This window comes from Pseudochaenichthys georgianus, chromosome 16 (assembly GCF_902827115.2).
Source record: "Pseudochaenichthys georgianus chromosome 16, fPseGeo1.2, whole genome shotgun sequence".
Lineage (NCBI taxonomy): Eukaryota > Metazoa > Chordata > Actinopteri > Perciformes > Channichthyidae > Pseudochaenichthys > Pseudochaenichthys georgianus.
This window is the reverse complement of record NC_047518.2, coordinates 20,111,023-20,132,434: the sequence shown is the minus strand read 5'-3', so window position 1 is coordinate 20,132,434 and position 21,412 is coordinate 20,111,023. Positions and strand designations below refer to the sequence as shown.

Here is a 21,412-nt window from a genome sequence, read left to right as displayed (position 1 = left end):
CTGCTCCCTGATCTCTCTGCGAATTGAAAGTACTTATTGCCTGAGATCGCATGCTGTGGTTTTATTAAATGTGCCAAGTGCTAGGACTGTCTTAGGGAAGAAAGCTTTTAGATGTGCAGCTCCACTAACTTGGAGCAGTCTGCAAAAAGAATGGAAAATTACCAAGCTAGTACCACTACATGTTTTTAAAGCTCGGTTGGATGCTACAAAATCAGATGCTGTTGGTACCTGTACATGTGGTTAAATATGTAAATTGTAATCCCTGTACATTTTGCTGTATGATGTCCTTTTGTTGTTCTGTTGTTAATGTTTTTATGTCTTCTTGTGGAACCTACTGCTGCAGGTCTCCCTTGAAAAAGAGATCATTGATCTCAATGGGATTTTACCTGGATAAATAAAGGTTTTGAATGGAATTTAATTGAAAAAGACTATTCTCCAAATGCACTAATAACCAGAATAATTGTTATCCATGTGAATTAGTTAGGGTGCTTGCATGTCCTGTACAATTTGAGTATTGAAATATTTACGGAGAAATATAAATAAAGGTGTATTGGATTTCTCTTTGTTGCAGCCAACAGTGCAAGCGTAATGTATCTAAACATGTCTCAGCTCTAGAAAGACACGACACTTTTATCCGTAGCGACTTACATACATTCAGTACTGTGGCCAATCCCCACAGGAGCAATCTGTGGTGAGGTGTCTTGCCCAGGGACACAACGACATGCTGACTGCAGTGGGACTCGAACTTGCTATCCCCTGATCCAAAGTTCAGCGCACTATGTTCAGCACACTATTCCACTGAGCCACAGCCTCCTTCGCCACGAGGATTAAGCTCCTATCTTTGCACCAAGGGGTCAATAAATATCATGCCATCAAGTTAAATATGTTTAGCGTATGTGTTGATCACTTGGTGAAATGTTTGAAGAAAAATACATCTTTATCCCTGCTTTCCCCTCAGTCTCCCTTAAATCATCCTTTAACGATAGTGCAGCATGTCTAATTCTCTTGACAAGCCATTACATATATGAAACCAGATGGAATTTCTCCATGCATATTTATTTAGATTCCATAGTGCATGTACAGTATAATGCCTTTTAAAGCTAAACTCTTCTCATCCTCCCTATACAACATTCCAGGCAAGTGATGCACACAATTACCACAAATAAAGTTTAGACTGTTAATATATACAACTCTATGTGCTGACAGCAATGTTTTCCTGGGTTGTTTGGGATAGAGTGTGTGATGAGGGATTGAGCTGCCTGCACCTTCAGTCTGGGGTCACTTGGGACAAACGCAATGATGCTTTGAGGAAGGGAGAAGGAAGAGGAGGCTCAGGGATTAGAAGACTTAGACATGTGGTCGTCTCTAAAAAATAACATAAACTATACTGTTCTCATCAGGGTCAGATGATTGTTTGTCTCAGATGAATCAATGCTTGATATATATTTATCCTAAAACAAGCCAAGTTTGTGTTATTGCCAATGTATATACTTGTTAGGAGTGTAAAGAGCAAATGGAGGTAATTACGAAATAAATATGTGGTGATGTTTAGGTTTAGTAGAGATGAGGGCCGAGTTTATGCAAGAAGGGGGTTTAAAACTGTGCAGTGGGGTTTAAGTTACAGTTTTAAAGCCTGAAGTTTCAGCTGTTCTGACTTGCCCCAAAGCCACTCAACCATGTAGTATCTAACACCCTAAAGAGTTAGACCTGCAACGAGATACATGAGAGTGGTGCTTAGTCACAGAGATAGTTATGCCTATTTTCATCTATTTATCACCTCATGATTGGTATTGTCTGCCAATGACTTTCTCTGTGAGAAAGTGTTTTAATACTGACATTTAGTTAAGAGTTACAATATTTAAAGGAATACTTATATGTCAATTAATTGCCCCATTTACCTTGAATTCTTGATGAACATTTTGCCTAACCAAACATCTGTTTACAAGCGCTCAGACACGTGCAGAGATGTTCCCCATGCGTGAAAAAAATAATTCAAGGTAACAGGGAGGGAGTAATTTATATACAAATGATTATTTAGTGTGAGAAGTATTGCTTTAACCATCAGTTATACAATCCCTTGTATTTATATCTCTGAAGAACAATAACCTACAGTGGCCACTGAAGAAGAGATGTGACACAACACATGGTGTCTTCATCACTAGCCATGTACAGTTATTGTGTCATTTGTGAATACCATGTAGGTGATTGAGTAGCTGTTCATGTTGACTCAGCCAGCTTGTGTTGTGTTGTCCCAGCTGGTCTGTAGGAGAGTGGGGGGTGTGCAGCCAGAGCTGTGGAGGAGGGGAGCAGACGCGGCAGGTCCAGTGTGTCCAGAGGAGCAGCCAGACTAACGTAGACGCCCTGACCGACTCCCACTGCACCCAGCCCGCCCCACCCAGGGGACAAGCCTGCAACACACACAGCTGCCCGCCAGTTTGGACCGCTGGGCCATGGTCACAGGTGAGCATGTGTAAAAGGGATATGTAAGAATCTGAATTTTCAAGGATCACTGCTGTCGTAGTTCAACACTTACAACCACAGCAGGAAATAAAATACTGCACGCTCTCAATTCATCTAAAATGGCTTTACACACCAGCCTTGATAGTTTCACCACATTTATGACAGTGATCTCAGTGGCTTTAAAATATGAATGTTCCCACTGAGACTTTATGTTTCATTCTCTGTCCAATTCCTATACATTGTGTGTGGTAAATTGTCTGACTTTTTTAACAGCCATTTTGTCCCAAATGTCCTTAAATACCTGCCACAAGTGATGTCCAGTTTACTCTCTGGTTCTCTGGTGTAGTGCATCACTGCCCCACTGTTTCTTGGATGTAGTAAAACTTTTCTCAGGCCATGCCAAAAGATGTGTGCTTAGGATCAGATTGAATATTGGGGGAATTCTTTTGACTACCTCAAAGGAAGTACGAAGGATTTACAGTAAAGTACAATAAGTCACTGCATTCATCGGGAATGTGAATATGGTTGCCATGCTGAATGCTTTCTGTGCAAAGCTGGCTTGTGGAGATATTTGGCCTGTGACATTATTTTTCTATGCTAAAGTCATTTAATAACTACATTATGTCAATTCTTGAATTCATTTAGACAAATCCTCTTATTTATTAGCTTTAAAGCATTTAAGGACGTCAGAGTTGATCATTATCATGTTCTGGTGTATTTGGCAGTGTTCTCGTAAGTGTGGCAGCGGTTTAAGGAAGAGGACGGTGCTGTGTACGAGCACCAACCCAAGTGCCCGTACACGCACACTGGCAGACAGTTTGTGCTCAGGTCTGCCGAAACCAGCCAATCAAGAATCCTGTTTCATCAAACGCTGCCAGAAACAACGTAAAGTGCAGTGGTTTGTCTCCACGTGGCAAGAGGTAATCCAAGTCCAGTTATACAGCAATATCATATCTTATAAAGCATTCAGCAATGCAGTATGTAAATAATATAACTATTTTTAGCTAATATGAATATGTTCTCTCCATTTCTTCTCTGTTCCTTTCTTTGTTTGTTTGTTCAGTGTTCAGTAACCTGTGGTCGTGGTAATCAAGCTCGCTTCATCAAGTGTGCAGAGAAGGTGTGTATTATATCTGTAATGATGCTGACTCAGATACAGTCAAATATTTGTTGGAAAATTAACTTGAAACAACATTTGTGACAAATCACTGCTGAAAGGCTAATCTCTTCAAATCCTGATTTTTTATAAGTTTAAAATGTTCTTTTCTGTTTTGTATATGAAGTACATACAGTGCTATAATTTTTTCGTTAAGAATTGTTTTTTGAGTGCGTCATGTGGCACAATTTCACTTCTTGCTTACATCATTATTTGGTTTCCATAATGCAGGACACAGCAGGAAAATACAGAGAGCTGGCTGCCAAGAAATGCCACCATGTCCCCAAGCCCACGGTAGAACTACAGAGGCCATGCACTACAGCTGAATGCCCCATCCGCACCACCCCACCAGTTAACCGATGGAGCACGCATCATCGCACCTATCCACCTAAACCCCTCCCTCAACCTCCGCCTCCAGCAGAATGGCAAACGGCTCCTTGGTCACAGGTAATTTAACTTAGAGAAGGATAAGGTTGTTTTTAATGTAATGTAAGGTTTACTGCATCACATTTGGTTTCTGCAGATAAATGCTTTATAAGTTCATTACATTTTGTGATCGGAGAGAGAGAGGAGGAATTGAATGTGTTATAAAGTGGTTCATGAAGGTTTCTTCGTACTTTACAGTGCACAGTGACATGTGGAGGAGGAGTGCAGGCCAGGACAGTCCAATGTCTGGTGCAAGGGAAGCCCTCCCCTGGTTGTGCCCTCCATCTTAAACCCTCAATGTCCCAGGCCTGCAACACCAACTTCTGCCCACAACCTGAGAAAAAAGGTACCCAAGCTCATATATTATAATACTAATTGCATGCTTGTGTACAAAGTATTGTTTTCTGTAGTCTGGATGGAGTTCTTTTGAAAAACCCTTATGAAAAACAAGCCTTGATAAGTATTTTTTTTTCTTTTTTCCTCCAGACGTTGCATGTCGGGATTACTTTAACTGGTGCTACCTGGTGCCCCAGCATGGAGTCTGCAACCACAAGTTCTATGGCAAGCAGTGCTGTCAATCCTGTTCAAATTCAAACCTATAATCACATGGAGTGACTCTGTGACGAGACAAATAGGTAGTTAAATAGACAAAAGACTATATTTGAAGTCCATGCTTGAAAAGACTGTTTTTGCTTTAAGCGTGTGGCGAGCACTGACAAACATAGACACTTCAATGGAAGTGCAAGAGAGTTGCAGTGCCCTCTTTCTTCTCTGTGATGCCGGACATCTGGATACAAGAACTTGATTCCCTACACAGGAATGTGATCAGGACAGTACAAATAAAGGAGATAATTATAAAGAGGAACTAGCAGAATGGGAATCATGATTAAAGTGAATAGGATTGACATATCCAAAGAAAACTGAAGACCTGACATTTTTTTGATTTGAAAAACCCCAGCTTTGTTTATGTACTGTGTGTAAATAAAGAGATGTGTATCCAGGACACCCAACATCTCCCTGTCAACCAAAGGCCAGCGATGGTAGGCCAACAGAGAGAAACTGTCGAAGAGGTTTCAGGCACTGCCAACATCATGTGATACGCCCTGCTCTGCTCAGCAATTCTTGATTAAATAAATATCTGATGTCTAATAATGAAAAGGGATAATTAAAAAATGCAGATACGAAAGCAAATATTTTACCCTATGGCCTGATAGAAAACAGACTGAAGATAATCAAAGTGTGCTTCCTCAATAGCTGGACAATAACAGGAAGCTTTGTGTTGTCATTTAAAAGAAAAAAGAAAGGAACATAAAAAAAGCTTTGCTGAGATCGGTCAAGCCTGTGCAATGACTTTCATACTCAATGGTGCTTTATCGATGTCTTCTGTCACACAATCAATGTTAAATCCTCAAGTTTCAGGAAGAAGCAAATTAATTGTGTGACCTGTGTAAAGTATTGTTTGTTTTATTTATTGGCTTTACAATACAGCGTTGCTGGAAGACTGTATTTATAAGCAATATAAATGTGTCATTGTATTACTTACCCTAAGGAAATTATCCTAAGCCCATTACCTTTATATTTTGTATTAATTTCATAGGATTTCATGCTGACAAACTGCACCTTTTTTCATCAAAACATTTATTTCATTGTTGAAGAAAATAAAAATAAATTTGAATAGCCCATTTCAAGGTCAACATTGTTATCGATCATTACAACAGCTGTTGAGTGTAAATCAAAAATAATGGCAAAAGGTATGAACAAAGAGATCATTACATTGTCCAACATTATTCACAAGCCATGTATTGCATGCTTTGATACGTCACAGAAATAATGCATTACATATTCTTTGTGGTTAAAATCAGTGATAAAATAAACAGCTGATGGCTATTTTAATGTGATTCTTTTTTACAATGTAAATGAAAAACAATAAACATGTGTGTCAAGTCAGCATCTCAGCTTCTGTTGATTTATTTCCTTCTTTGCTGCTGGTAGTAAGAGTGAATTTGATCTTACCAGGGAGGTGTGAAACTTTAAATACATTCTTAAAAAAGGTGGAACAGGCTCAGGAAGCGAAACGTGATCCATGCATACGAGAACCTTTAGCACCCCAATGAAGAAAAGTGGCGCAGTTTATGCTTGGAGAATGCTTAGCTAGGTTAGCTTCCCTCAGATCTTGTTAGTTGCTAGTTTAGCAATTGGTAAACCTGCAAAAATACATTTTGACCACCTGGGGGCAGCGCAGCAAATACATTATTATCACTTCTAAAAGTTATTGTAGCAAGCAGGTTAGCTCACATATTGCTTTTTAGCTGCTAAATGCTCCACTATGTTCACCAGCTAGTCTCTAAGTGTTTTTGTAGGCAGGAGTACAGGAGATCATTACAACAGCTGTTGAGTGTAAATCAAAAATAATGGCAAAAGGTATGAACAAAGAGATCATTACATTGTCCAACATTATTCACAAGTCATGTATTACATGCTTTGATACGTCACAGAAATAATGCATTACATATTCTTTGTGGTTAAAATCATTGATAAAATAAACAGCTGATGGCTATTTTAATGTGATTCTTTTTTACAATGTAAATGAAAAACAATAAACATGTGTGTCAAGTCAGCATCTCACCTTCTGTTGATTTATTTCCTTCTTTGCTGCTGTTAGTAAGAGTGAATGTTATCTTACCAGGGAGGTGTGAAACTTTAAATACATTCTTAAAAAAGTTGGAACAGGCTCAGGAAGTGAAACGTGATCCATGCATACGAGAACCTTTAGCACCCCAATGAAGAAAAGTGGCGCAGTTTATGCTTGGAGAATGCTTAGCTAGGTTAGCTTCCCTCAGATCTTGTTGCTAGTTTAGCAATTGGTAAACCTGCAAAAATAAATGTTGACCACCTGGGGGCAGCGCAGCAAAGACATTATTATCACTTCTAAAAGTTATTGGAGCAAGCAGGTTAGCTCATATTGCTGATTAGCTGCTAAATGCCCCACTATGTTCACCAGCTAGTCTCTAAGTGTTTTTGTAGGCAGGAAGAGTGCTATAGGCAGGAGACATGCAAACATTTTTTAGAACTATTTTGTTGGGGACAACCGGTGGGGCTCAAAATGAACAAAGAAAAAAAACGGTGTTCTTGCAACCAATGAAGCCAAAACAAAGTCAGTGCAGCACAGGCCAGCACACAAGCTAACGGTAATGCCCATGAGGTATTCCATTTCAACACGTATGACATCTTGTGTCTGGGCTTTACTCTTTCGTCATTTCTTAACAAGTCAAATAGACACAGATGCCCAAAACAAAATCACCATTGTCACACTCCTCTGGGCAATCCCCTTCAGAGAGAGAGAGAGAGAGAGAGAGGGGGGGAGAGAGAGAGGGGGAGAGAGAGGGAGGAAGAAGAGAAGAAGGGTGTGAGAAGAGAGGGAGAGATTAGTAGAGTGGAAAGGGAGGAGGGAGGGCATACATGTATTTGGTGCTGTCATAGAAAAATGCTGTGAGAAAGGGAGAGAGTGAGCCAGAGGTGGGTAAAGAGAGAAAAGGGTTTTCCTCCATGTCAACCACCTCTCTGTTGTTGATTTATAGTTGGTCAGCTGTGGGCACGGTGTTATACTCTGCATGGTTCTGTGTGTGTAGACAATACAAGATGTCCAGATATGCAGAAGGGTTTTATAAATGAATGCCAGTTTTCTGACAAAAGCAACACCACACACACACACACACACACACACACACACACACACACACACACACACACACACACACACACACACACACACACACACACACACACACACACACACACACACACACACACACACACACACACTCACAAACACACACAGTCAGATTACTCAAACCCCCCCCCAAGCTTCTGGAATGGACTGTCATCAGCCACTCTTCACCTCTGTCAAGTTAAAACGTAATCTTGTGTAGCAGAGACGAGACAACAAATGACACCAATATAGAAAATAAGATGTGTTTTCAAAATGTTGAAATCATGAAACTAAAAACCTAATCATTAGGTTTCACCCTTGTGCCAACATTAAAACCTCTCTTCATCTGTTATTGAATGCCATGTTGTACAGTATTTCTAGAGTTTCCATTGTCTTCTGCTGTCTGTTTGAGTTTCCACCTGCTAATGCAATGCAGCTGCATTGGTAACTGTACACACCTGTATGTGTGAATGCAAATGTGCATGTGTTTCTTTGACAAAATTAGCTAGCCCCGTGAAAAACTGATGACCCATGTTTGTAATAACTCTTCAAACATGAATATCACAATAAGTAGAAATAGTAATAATACAATAATGTCTTGCTTGTGACTGACTTTGTCTTCTATGACTTTCATTAGACAGCAATTGTGTCACCTCACTCAGCTACAGAATCCTCACAAAGGAGGAACAAATCTAACCACACAAGAAGAAAGGGATTAAGAGGATGAAGAATTTTGTTTATGCAAAGATAGAGATCAGACAAAGGCTTCCTGTAGGTAACAAGGTGATTGAGATAAATCTGGAAACATCCAAAGTGTTACCTAACATGTCAGGTAACCAAAGAGGTTATCTGTCAGAGAGACAGAAAGAGAGAAAGCATGCCCAGCACTCCCCTTTCCACTAAAGAAACTATGCTATCTTCGACTGCATCTGTTTGGAAAGATTTACCTCTTTAGCCTCAGGGCTACACTCTGAAGGTTCATCTGAAGTTACAGGGTTATTATCTTTCCATCAGGATGCACCTACAACAATCCAGCACCTTTAGTTGTTTCCTCTCAGCTATTAGAGTCATCGGGCTGTAGACAACTCGCTGGCAGAGAAAGGAACACAATGAGCTGGGGCACTTTTCCCAAAAGTCGAAATACTACCTTGACTACACCATGTGTATTTCTAAAGATGAAGTTATTTTGAGCCATTACTTCTTGAAGGCCTACTGATTAAAGTGCTGTGTGTGTGTGTGTGTGTGTGTGTGTGTGTGTGTGTGTGTGTGTGTGTGTGTGTGTGTGTGTGTGTGTGTGTGTGTATGCATGTGTGTGTGTGTGTGTGTGTGTGTGTGTGTGTGTGTGTGTGTGTGTGTGTGTGTGTGTGTGTGTGTGTGTGTGTGTGTGTGTGTGTGTGTGTGTGTGTGTGTGTGTGTGAGAGAGAGAGAGAGAGAGAGAGAGAGAGAGAGAGAGAGAGGCAGATACATTAGGAACACTGTAGCCTGATCTGTACAACAGTTCCCTCTGCTGACTAAAATACAGTATAACACACAATGCAGCAAAACAAACGTGAACATGTTTTCTATTAATCCATTACATGTGGTAGTTACGAAAAACTATCATGAGGTTTACTGCAGCTCACAGTTATCACTTTCAAAATAATATGTAAGGTCTCTCTGGAGCTTCAAAAACGTGTTCCCTGACCGGGAATCGAACCCGGGCCGCGGCGGTGAGAGCGCCGAATCCTAACCACTAGACCACCAGGGACATGTACCACGGCTCGCAGATTCTTAAAAAAATATTATCCAAACTCATACCTTGAAAGTGAACGAAGTGTTTGCGTTGGTCAAGGATTTAATCAATAGAAAGTGGAATGTACTAAACTCACTGAGGTATACTATGCTGGCTACTAAACAAACTATCGAATACCAAACTATGAGCAGAGAGCATGTTATGAGTATAGTGTGTGGAGTGTGTAGCAGGGGTAGAGTATTCTGCTCCTACTGGCCGGTAAACCGCAGCACGATTTGCTGCATTTGTTTTGCAACGCCCCCAAATGCCATTGTGAACTGCCTGAAGGAAATCAGAAAATGTAGAGAAACATCATATTTTTGCCGACATCAAATCAAACGCATATATTAGTTACACATAATTAGAAAACTGACCATAATTTGAAAGGGGTTGCATCGTAGCAATTAATACTAAATGTTATGTTAACCGGCATTTCACAAAGCTTCCCATGTGGGGTCCTGATTTGGGTCCTTGGTCAACGTGGGAGACGCGAAAAATGTGTTTATTTTGAACCTGTCTGGAGTGTCTACTGAGTGAATTTCTTCCTCAATTTATTGTCTATGATATTAAATATTGTGAGGGTTTAGGGAAAACCTGTCTTACCATGATGCCAAGGGACAGTCAGTCCAAAACGGCAGCAATCGCCGCGGACGCGACGGTTGGAAACTGTCAAAACTGCTCTGTTTTGCACCAGGTCAGATTATCCTTTTATGACCGAGAATTCCATTCAAAAGTTGTGTTTGATCTTTGTAAAGGGGAAATAAACAGTCTGCGATTTTGTGACGTGAACGTTTGATTCCTAAACTAAATATCAGTTTAGGGGAACGTTGTTGGTAATAATAAGTGTGGTTGTTTTTGTTTTGTGTCTTCCTGTCTCCTACTACAGAGCCTAACCGAATACGTGTCGTCATTTCTGGCTCTGAAACAGAGGATAACGGTTTCTGAGTGAGTAATAAATGCATTATTATTGCCATGGTGATTTGCAGCAAATACATTTTAGTTAGCTATCGGTGACATTTGGACACTGGGGGAACTGGGGGTTGGTCACTTTACAAGGTGTAATCTAGCAACACATAGTAGTAGTAATAATGTGTTCGTACTAGTTTAAAGGGAATGTTTACCAAAGGAACAAGACTCTTATACAAAAGGTGACCTCAGAGTGCGAAATGACATAAAGAATCTCAATAAATGCATAGTTGATTATGTTCATGTGTTACGCAGTGACGCAATTGGACTTCAACAACAGCTGGAAGAGCTGCAGATCAGATTGGTTACTCTGGAGAAAAATACGGCCGATTATGAATCTTTGCAAGCAGAACTTGAGGAAAAGAAGGTATGCTCTTTCTTTGTAGAGTGTAATTTACACTCTATATGTTTCCTCAACCTTTTCACACACTTAGTTGTGTTGTTTGTATGCCGTGTGTGATATTCTCTGTTTATTTTTTTCAAGGTAGCTCTTAAGACCTTTGGGCAGATTTCTGAGGAGATGGAAAAATTGAAGCAGGAAAATATCAAGATGATGGCAGAGTAAGGGATTATTTTAATTTGAATCATAACAGTGCAAATAAATATATTATAATGGAATTATCTTATGTTAATTTTATTTTTCACATTGTTCAGGAACGAGAAGCTTGAAGACCATCTTAAGGATGTGAAAGGTACTTCACATCCTATCATTTGTACCACAAAGTTGCAAAACTTTGAAATAATAATCTGTTTATAGATGTTTTAAATACATCACTGATTCTTTGCTAAATTGTCTTTCAACCTTATAGAACTGACAGAAACACAGTCACTTGAGAATGCTCTACTGAAGAGGGAAAAAGCTGTAGTAGAAAATGATCTGCTGGAAACACAGGTAAGAAAAAACGGTCTCTGCACTTGAGTCAATTAAATTTGCTGTATCTCATCACTGACGATCATTTAGAACCATTGTTTTTCAAAAAGCTTTATTCATAGTTTAAAGGTAGCTCAGGAAAATGTATAATCTTTGCACATTTAATGTTTTACCTTTCAGACCTCTTTGAAGAAATCTCAGGCAAAAGCAGATCAAGTTGAAAAATTGATAGAGGAGAACGCCAAGACAACAAGCATGTAAGAACTGACTTTTCCCATTTAGTCGTATCCTTCGCAACCCCTTGTTTGGGTTGTTTGTGAGAAACGTATTCTAAAACAAATGATGCTCAAAGGTCCCATATTGTTTTCTGATCCACAGAAAGGGAAGCCTTGAGAATAAAGTTAGGCTGCTTGAAGGTTGGTATCAAAAATGTATTTGACACCACATGAAAAAATTATTTAATGTTCCTAATGATTTTATTTTGGCTGTTTAACTATACATATTTCTGTCCATATGTCAGACTCGGTTTGCAAACAGAATCATCAAATATCCCATCTGACCAAAGAGAAGATCTGGCTAGAGAGCAATATTGATGACCTCCAGGTGCAGTAATAATCTTTGTAAAAACTGCACATTTGTGGGGGTAATTTTCAAAGTTATTACACAGACATTTCTTTGTGTTAAATTTCAATTACTTTACAGGTGAGAATGAGGAAACTGGAAAGAGAAAGGTGCAAAGGTAAGTAAGAAACAGCTTAATTTACAAATACACTGTGACAACGAACACTTACTTTGCTGCAGTCAGATATTGGTTCTTCCAGAAGTTAGGTTTTCAGTTAACAAAAAAAACAAAAATTATTCCAAATCACCAAACTTTTTTTAAATTAAAGGGTGGGGTAGGTAAGTTTGAGAAACCGGCTCGAGATACACTCTTTGTTATATTCCATGGAATGCTCTTAACATCCCGATAGCAATGAATATATTAAGTGCTTTGACAAAAAATCCATGAAATAATGTAATCTGTGGAAGCCGTAGCACTGTAAAGAGCACGACCAATCATTTTAGCCGGCCCGGCTAAAGTAACTGGATGGCCGACCTGCCTGTCTGCCTTCCATCTGTGCACAAACTTATCTAGTGCCCTCATTGGTCATGTGCGCGTTCGTGTGTGTTGGAGGAGGGGCTCTGTAAGGAAGTGGCACATTTTTTCCGGCTGTGTATTTTCAAATTCTAGCGCACTCGAGCTGGTTTCTCCAAAATTACCTACCCCACCTTTTAAGTGTCAAAGGGCCTTTTTTAACAAAAGTGCATTTGATCTATATAATTGCAAAAACTTTATTCTGACTTTAATTTTCCATTTCACAGATTATAGGAGTACATCAACTCAAGCAAGTGCACCGAAGGAGCCTAAAGTAGACAAAGGTATGCAGTCAGCTTCAATTATGATTTATTACACTAATTTAAGGATCGTATGCTTTGTCTTTATTAGTTGTGCAGCTTGTGATTGATTGCGTCTGCTTTTCAGAAAAGTTCCAAATGCTGCTACAGGATTTATGGGCATGTGTGGAACCTCAGCAGCAGAACCTTGTCAACCTGATACATTACCAAAACTCTCCAGGTGAGGCATTATTAAGCTATGTTGTATAAATGGCTGAGACAGAACTCAACAAGTCTTTCACTTTTGAATCGCTTTTGCATTTATATTTGTAATTTCACCATTTCATGCATTCGTGGCAATCCTTTTTATTCTTGTACATTTCAGAGTCAAGATCCAAGGAGGTTCTACCAAGCCCCCCACAAAACAGACTGCACTCTCATCTGAAGAACGCATCCCAGTCCCCTTCTCATAAGATCAGTCAATCCGACAGTTCCCCTGTGCAAACAAAAGCCATTTTTACACTGTTAAAAAACTCTCCTCATAGGCAGAAAGACATTAAGCATCAAGCATCGCTGCAGTCACCAAGTACCAAGAAACCAAAAAACACTCCTAAAAAGAGCAAGTCCAAGGAGCACAAAGCTGAGGAGTCGTCTTCTGACTTTGGAAGCTCAGAAGTATCTTTGGGGCAGATACTGGCATTGTTCAAACCAGTGCTTCCCTGCATTTCACCTATACCAGACGAGGTGGAAAATCAGGTACATTTTCATATGCATTTTCTCAAAAATAATACCAACTAATGTGCAGTTTTACCTGTTTTTATGTAAGTGCAAATTGCTGTGTTAAAAGGTCTGCATGCACAATGCAATATTTTTTATTAAAATCAGAGTCAATTAAGAATTTTAAAAGAAAGTCACAGAATATGGAATAGGTAGAGATAAAACCACTTTTCGTACAGTACTTTTACATCAACTACTAGGTTAACTTATCCTTAAATATGTCAAAACCTTATATAATAGTATTTGTAACTGAACTAGTACTTTTTAGATATTGTGTCATTTTCAATCAAATGAATTATGATCAATTAAGAAAGGAACAAAGGTCTGGCTGTTGTTGTTTGTGAATATACATGTGATTTATATATTTAAAAATGACAGGTTTATTATGTTAAGAAAATCACAATGTGGTCCCTCAAAGCTCATGTAATGTCATTGCAAAGTGGTCAAAAAAGCACTGTTATATTTTCTGCCTTTTGATTCTCCTGGTCAATTTCAAAGTGGTGGTTGTATCTTATAACACATCTGTGTTTTGTCTTTCAGGATGCAGAAATGGAATCGATGGAGACAACAGATGGGGAAAAGGAATACCATCCCAAAATCAATGACGACTCTGTTCCTTCTCAACAAGAAGAGTCCTTACTCATCACAACATCTGGAACAAGCCCCTGTCTAAAACCTTCTGCACTACAGAGAGAGGAAAAGGTAGACTTGCCAGTAGTCGCAAGACAGGAAGTGGAACACATTTCCAGTGAAAATGACTCCAAAGACTCAGGACAAAATATGTTGAGTCGCGTCACTGAGGTGAAGGTCAAAAGCATCACAAATGCAAAGGAATTGCAGAATGAGCACAAGCCGTCAGCCGTGCAGTTATCATCAACAGCTTCTTCTTCTGCTCCTACTTCTTTATCTTCTTCTTCTGCTTTTTCTACTTCTTTATCCTCTTCTTCTTCTTCTTCTTCTTCTACTTCTTTATCCTCTTCTTCTTCTTCTTCTTCTTCGTCTACTTCTTTATCTTCTGCTTCTTTATCTTCTACGTCACTCTTAGCCGTTGTGGTTGAGGATGCCTTGTTGGCTACTGAAAGTGATGAGCAAGCCAACAGTGGTGCCAATAGTATTCCTGAAGGTGAAAATGCAAAGGAAGTTCAGTCAGATACAGGTGAAAAGATTGAGGTCGACACAAGCCCTGGTGATCTTACTGATGCTAAAGCAGTCCTTCCTGAGGTTGGACAGTCCCCCAGAAGGAAGGATACAACTGTAATCTCTGAAGAAACAGTTGATGTTCAGCCAGTTAATTCCTCAGTTACCTCCTCAATAATCATTGACTCTGTGAGAGTTGCTGAGGTAACAAATACAGAAAAGGGTTCCGAACTTGGAAAAAATCTCCAGGACTCTAGTGATCTGGGACAGGGCAGTCAAGATGTCTTAGCACCCCAGGAGAATAGAGGCTGTGTGGGCCATGACACATATGTGCCAGACGATAAACCCTGTTTGTCAATCAGCGATGACGGCCTCAGTAGTGCCACAAGTAAAAATGTTGAAGGAAAGCTTGAAGATGATGCACCCATTAAACCTCTTGGGGAGGAAAGTGGGAACGAAGCACTAGGAACTGGTGGAATCACTGTAGCAGCTTCTGTCTCTGAATCAAATGGTGATAATAGATCTACGCCTCTTCCACTGTTGAAGATGGAAGATGACAAAACCCAAGCTGACCAGGAAACTGGTACGGCAAATGTTGCAACTACTGCAGAAAAGGGTGTTGACATAGACACATTCAACTGTGAAAAACTAGCAGATCAAGGCTCTCCCCTTTCTAACTTAAATGAGGTTGGTAACTCTGAATCTATGAAGGATAATATACATTCTATGTGCAGGCGATTAAGTCCTTCATGTCTGATTCCCACTATAGAATTGCAGGCTTTGGACAAAGACCCAACACCAGAAACCCAGATAACAACAAACAAAGAAACTGTAGCACTTCAGGACAGCAAAGACGCAAGTCACCTTCAAGTGAAACAAAATATTGTTCGCACTGTTAGATCTACTCTGTCATTAAAAAGTGATACTAGCACAAATGAATGCACAAAAGTTACTGAAAATCAAAGCCCAGTTGTGATCCGAGAGGAAGAACCTAGCCCAGTGACATGTTCCACTACGGCTCAGTCACCAGAATGCATAGGCCAAGTTCGCTCTGCGATGGGCCCTCCACTTCCTCGTCTCCTAACACCTCTGAAAACACCTCCAAAGGCGGGCAAATCAATCAATCCAAGGCAGGCTATTGGTAAACTCTCATTTCCCTCGCCCATGGAGAGATCTGTTTCGCCTTCCACTCCTGTCCAGGCGCACTTGACTCATAACAGTCGGCAGCTGAGATCCTCTTCACGAAACAGTCCACTCCCTCCGAATGGAGTCCCCTCCTCTCCACTACAGTTCGATTCCGCCACTCCAAAACATGCCGTGCCGGTCCCAGGTCGCCTACCCTCTACGGCAATGAACTCCTCCCCGTCATCTTCCTCCAGTCCATCTCAGGAGAACTCCATGAGGATCTTTGACACCATGTACCCGGAGCTCTCTGCCCACGCCCGAACTCTGAGCATTCTCAGAGGGAATGTCGGGCTCAGCATGTGTTCATCGGAGAGTGGGACGTTACCCACAACAACCAACAGTCAGATGTCTTGCTTTAAGACGATTAACTCCACTTCGACGGCCTTCACCAAGACTGAGATGAGACGAGAAAAAAGACAGGCTGTCAGTTTGCTTCAACCTAAAAGCAGTAAATGTCTCAAGCTAGATAACTGCTCTCCTACTGTCAGCGACAAGCAGATGCTTTCCTCCTCCTCCAACAGTGGAGTGAAGGCCACCTCAGCCCAGACTCTGAGTAGCCAACAATGCAAACCAAAGACAGCTTTACCGTCCCATGAAGGTGGAGAACCGGCAAAGCAAAATCTTATAGCTCACCTTTTAAAGAAGATTGAAAACCAGTTTTTCGATCTACTGCCTGTGATCCAGAGCCATTTGTATGTTGGTAACCTGTCCAAAAAGCCTGTCTTGAGAGACGAAGAGAAGGAGGTCATCTCTGAGATTTGCGAAAACAGCTTGGTGAGTAGACTTGTTTATTCGGCCTATGTATTTCAGTTGTTTTCACTCTTGCCGTCGACCGTATGACTTAGCATTTTTTTGCTGCAAATATACTGCAAGTAACACTATATTTTTGGGAGAAAAATGCATTGAGAGGTTATCGCTCTGAGGTTTTTTGGTACCATGGATTTGATTTTAAATGTCAAGTGTTTTTATCTGTATAATTGAATTAAAGAAAAAAAAGTATTGGTAGGCTTATCTTACTGTATGCAATTGTAGTTTAAAACAGTGTTTTTGTATGCACAATTGGTTCCTTCCCATTAGTCATTTAGTTCTGAATAACATGCCCTTTGAGTAACTTCTTTATTGTTCACTTAAGAAAAAGAGACTGAATGTCAATAACCCAAACAAAGGCTCTTGTGTAGCTCCTGACAAATACAATATCTATGTAAATGAAAACGCCTGCTAATAGCTCATACGATGTGTTTGTTTAAAAAATGTGTCCATGTGAATTAACTTTTTGTGCATGTTTACTCTCTCTTCAGCTTAACACGGGTGACATGATTTTGGCCATCCTGGAAAAGTTGAAAGAGGGGAAAAAATATCTGAACAGTAACCACATACAGGCCCTCTGTAGAGTCCACACAGGGATCTGTAGACAGACAAGAGACTGGGAGAAAGCTCACATCCTGGCACACAGCATTCTCACAGAAGGTTAGCAATTAACGTTCTACCGTATTTAACCTCGTACATACTTTTGCAATTGTATTTTTACTTAATTGCTTCTCTCAACTGTAAAGGTTGTCTTCATTGCTCCTACATGCACCACTTAAGCTTCACTTTAAATTACATTTTTTCTATATTGTGTCTTTCTTACTGCAGATTTCCCAGACTGTGCTAAGATGATTTTGTTCATGGTGACAACATGGCCCAAAGTACTGTCACACAGTAGTTCTCTGTGCCAGGCTATACATACTGTCACCAAACTGAAAGCAGAAGAAAAGCTCCTCAGCTGCCTTTCAGCATACCTTGGTTGGGAAAAGGTATAGTATTTGTAGAGATCGAGTTCTCCAGTTGTATACCGTACTTTTCGGACTATAAAGCGCAACTGCATATAAGCCGCAGCAGCTAAATTGTCCGTCTGTCTTGCTCTCGTTCTGTCTCTCGGTTCCACTTTTACTTTGGTGCGCTACCTGTCTCACTCTTTTCCGGCCTCCAGCTCTTCCTGCTGGAGCCCGCCGCTTAAAGGTGGCGGGCGCGGACCGGTCATAGAGCCCATAGAGTTAAAGGTGGTTAATTTTACCTGTAAAATCCATAGATTTAGGAGGTTCCCTAGTGGCCGTTAGCTGTACAAAAAAAATGGGGGGAAAAGTCGCGGCTTATAGTCCGAAAAGTACGGTACTTATTTTACTCAAATCTAGCTTGTCAAATGTATATCCTCTGACTTTTAAAGGGGTGACATTGCTATTTATTTTTAATTCATTTAAAATGTAGATAATTGTGATGGCATTTAAGTTTAATAAATTGTTTGGGCCCTGACCTTTGTGACCATAGTTTAGCCAGATCACTGTTTTTACCAAATGTCTTATTTCCCAATTGTATCCCTTTTTAAATCTAATCTCCTTTTATCACTGCAGAGTCCTCCCTGTGAAATTGAGACGCTGATCTCCAGAACACTGTCTGATATTCAGTCAGGGTCAGGCATGTCTTTCACTAAACACAGTCGCTACGGGCAGGACCTGGGGACTGAGGCCTGGCAGCATGTCTTAACTCTGCAACTCCTCTGTTCACACAAGAAGTGGAAGTGGACCTATGATCATTTATTGGGGTATGTTATTTGTTCTGACTTGAAGATACATACACATATACACATAGTCTTCCAAACAAAATCTAAATAATCTGTGTGAAGCTGACCATTTTCTGTAAACAGGCATCTAATGTAACCCTGTGCTAATCTGTAGTGATGGGAATTATGGCTCTTTGAAGGGAGCCGGATCTTATGGCTCCGTTCCTTTCAAAGAGCCGTTTTTTTAAAGGGGGCGGGGTTACTAGGTTTATCTGCGAAATAATCACCAGGATAATGATTGACTGTATTGCCAGACCTTATGTCAATAATCTGCATTGTAAACATGACACAAGGTGGCGCCATATCCATGTCATTCATGTCAGTGAATGTACTACTTTGAATTTACCCTCTGTATGTGTTAAGTAAATAAAGTTGCCTTGCCTTGAATGAAATTCACGCAACTCTTAATATTAGATACTGTGTTTTTAAGTGGCGATGGAGATTATTTGTTGACCCTGCTTTAAAGGATATTTTGCCTTTACAAATGGTGCGCTTTATCACTGCCTGGGTTTTGGTTGAAGTGCATCCAAATGCTGCTGCGTTTTCACGTTTGGCTCATTTTCCATCCGAAAAACACGTCGTCTACCTGTCCTGTACCACTTGTTATGACTTCTCTCTCGCGCGTATTCCGCTAAGACCCACCCCACCTCACTCCTCGTGCTGAAACCTACCGATCAGAGTAGGGGCGGGTCTTCACAGAATACTTTTAGGGAACAAAATCAAGCTTTTTAAAAGGCGAGTGGATTTTGGCAGGCAGTGAGTGCGGACCAACGATTGAACGATAACAAGAACGGCTCTCACCAAGTACGACTCGTTTCCCCTCGTTCGTACCAAAGAGCCGTTCAAAATAATCGGCTTGTTCGCGACTGACACATCACTACTAATCTGTTGATTCTGCTTCGACAGCAAGGAGTTGTGGCCACTCATGAACACCTGGGTGACACAGCCCAGAGGTCAACAAACTCCTGTCTCTGATTTGACCATCGCCACTGTAGTCCGACTCATTGGTGGGTTTTTTTTTTTTTTTTTTTAAGGTTACCATAACCTGAATCAAGTGTAATTGATTGATAGCCTAGGGATTACCAAATTGAAAATGTTATTGTTTTTCCATTTAATATAGGACGCCTCGGTCAACTTGGAATGAAAGACAGGAATTCTTCCTCAGTGGTAACAGTAGCCAACGTCATGAACGCGTTTGGAAGGCACGGACAGACAGAAGGTATCTATGTGCTCAGAGTGCTGTCCATTTCCCAAGACATGCCTTTAGTTGGTCATCATTTTTGTAAACACTAATGTAGTTTTCTGTCTATTTTGAGTATTTACACGTGTATTTACATGTGCATTTTAAACAGATTCCAGTGTGTATATATATATATATATATATGTATATATTATCCTGGCATTTAAAAATAAAAAGCAGTCCATTTCCATTCAAACGCCTCTTTTTTAAAGTTTTTAATTTTGTTCACATTTTGCCTTTTATTTATAGTACAGAAGAGATACAGAGGAAATTAAGGACTTAACCTTTAGTAAATGGCCTCCACCCCCATTTAGAAGTTTAATCTCATAATGTTTTTTCCCCCAGGTGTGCCATGGGAGGTCCAGTTGGCCGCCATCTACTGCATCTATGACCTGTCTCCATGCAACCCCAAACAAGCCCTGGATGCCCTGGCAGGGTGGAGAGGAGAAACGTTTCACAGCGTCCCTCCTGCAGTCACCAGCTGCATTAACCAGTTAGCTTCTATCTGCAGACAAGTCAAGAGTTGAGAGACACAAATGCTATACAGTTTAAATGTCAGTTTGTACACTTTTTTTTTTTTAATGAAAAATTCCAACTATGCACCTACATTTTGATGTCAACTTGCTGACTGGCAGCCTATGGTAGAGCTGTTAACCGTTTGAGCACATACATGTTCTCAAATTGGTTTGGTGCTACTCCTCACAAAGGAGTTCTTGAAGTTCATCGTAAGCCTTTAAATTCAAATATGCTGAAAGACAGTTCAGACAAATGTTTTAGTTTGTGTTTTGTATTTGCACTTCTACTTTAAAATGAATACATTTAAATGTACTCTGATTTTGTAGCAAATGTTTCCTCAATGTTTAGTACTGGAGACATTTAACATTCGTTTTTTAAACTGTACACACCCTGTCATAAATGTACCGGCATGAATCACTGCAATCTTTTTGCTCAGGTAATGCTCTCAAATATTGTAAAATATGTGTTCTAGTTAAACTGTGGCCCGGTTTTATATAGTTTCTTCATTTGTAAATATGAGGATTTGATGTTTGTATGAATGAAAAATAAGATTGCCAGAGCTCTGTACAGTTTAAAGTTTCAGAGGTTATTTAACTTTTTCAAATAAAAAAATTCAACATAATGAACATAAAATACATGTATATTTGGTTGCATTTACTCCTCACTTGCCCAAATGAAATTCATTATAAAGCCATGCAAATTGCGTTCTGGGCCTTGGTCTACAAACTTAATATAGCCTACTGACCTAAACTGCATGCTTATCCTAAATGAGAATAAGTCATTTATAAACTTATAATTCTTGGGGTGACATCAAATTATCATTCGAATACAACATTTTGATAGAGGCAGTGATAATTGATCCAGCCAAATGTTTTAAAACGATCAGGTTTATTCTGCCTGGTCTGATCTGTGCAACATAATGGCTACCATTTCCGGACGTTGCCTTCAAAATAAAAGCCCACAACACATTTGATACGTATTTACATTTGAATAAATGTGTCTTAGAGCAAATTGCAGGATTGTAAAATCGTGTAGAGACGGTTTATGTTATGACTTAAAATGCTTTTAAGAAATCCTGAATGAGAAATTGGTTTTAGACAAGATTTAGGAATATGGAGTAGGAGAGTTACACTTTAACAACCTATCCTATATCATCTATAAAGTATATATTTTTGAATGTGATTTACTGCTTTGTATTTTTTCTTATGTTGTGTGTTGTTAATAT

The 21,412-nt window shown here is 39.9% G+C and overlaps 2 protein-coding genes and 1 non-coding gene across 4 annotated transcripts in view; 2 read left to right on the top strand and 1 right to left on the bottom strand.

Moving 5' to 3' along the window:
- Nucleotides 1-5,957, top strand: part of LOC117460384 (A disintegrin and metalloproteinase with thrombospondin motifs 16) — an 83,029-nt gene extending 77,072 nt beyond the window's left edge. The window contains exons 19-24 of the mRNA XM_034101764.1: nucleotides 2,256-2,460; nucleotides 3,186-3,380; nucleotides 3,524-3,580; nucleotides 3,848-4,063; nucleotides 4,241-4,388; nucleotides 4,529-5,957. Coding sequence (XP_033957655.1) covers nucleotides 2,256-2,460; nucleotides 3,186-3,380; nucleotides 3,524-3,580; nucleotides 3,848-4,063; nucleotides 4,241-4,388; nucleotides 4,529-4,644 — 937 coding nt within the window. The 3' untranslated portion in view covers nucleotides 4,645-5,957. The remainder of the gene's footprint in view (nucleotides 1-2,255; nucleotides 2,461-3,185; nucleotides 3,381-3,523; nucleotides 3,581-3,847; nucleotides 4,064-4,240; nucleotides 4,389-4,528) is intronic.
- A 3,469-nt stretch (nucleotides 5,958-9,426) lies between these two features.
- trnae-cuc (transfer RNA glutamic acid (anticodon CUC)) lies at nucleotides 9,427-9,498 on the bottom strand. Its single transcript has one exon. It is a non-coding gene; the product is annotated as a tRNA-Glu (tRNA).
- Nucleotides 9,499-10,014: 516 nt separating this feature from the next.
- On the top strand, nucleotides 10,015-21,304 carry ice1 (KIAA0947-like (H. sapiens)). Of its 2 annotated transcripts, XM_034103345.2 has the most exons (20): nucleotides 10,015-10,216; nucleotides 10,409-10,467; nucleotides 10,744-10,855; nucleotides 10,973-11,049; nucleotides 11,143-11,180; nucleotides 11,298-11,380; nucleotides 11,540-11,616; nucleotides 11,738-11,775; nucleotides 11,880-11,962; nucleotides 12,062-12,098; nucleotides 12,722-12,778; nucleotides 12,882-12,974; nucleotides 13,119-13,489; nucleotides 14,051-16,606; nucleotides 17,131-17,299; nucleotides 17,468-17,628; nucleotides 18,223-18,413; nucleotides 19,338-19,438; nucleotides 19,552-19,650; nucleotides 20,017-21,304. In XM_034103345.2, exons 1-20 carry the CDS (start codon nucleotides 10,127-10,129, stop codon nucleotides 20,196-20,198), a joined length of 4,674 nt encoding a protein of 1,557 aa, XP_033959236.1. In that variant the 5' UTR covers nucleotides 10,015-10,126; the 3' UTR covers nucleotides 20,199-21,304. The 2 variants fall into 2 exon arrangements, with proteins under 2 accessions (XP_033959236.1, XP_033959237.1); XM_034103346.2 differs by lacking the exons at nucleotides 10,015-10,216; nucleotides 10,409-10,467 and adding an exon at nucleotides 10,571-10,670.
- The last annotated feature ends 108 nt before the right edge of the window (nucleotides 21,305-21,412 follow it).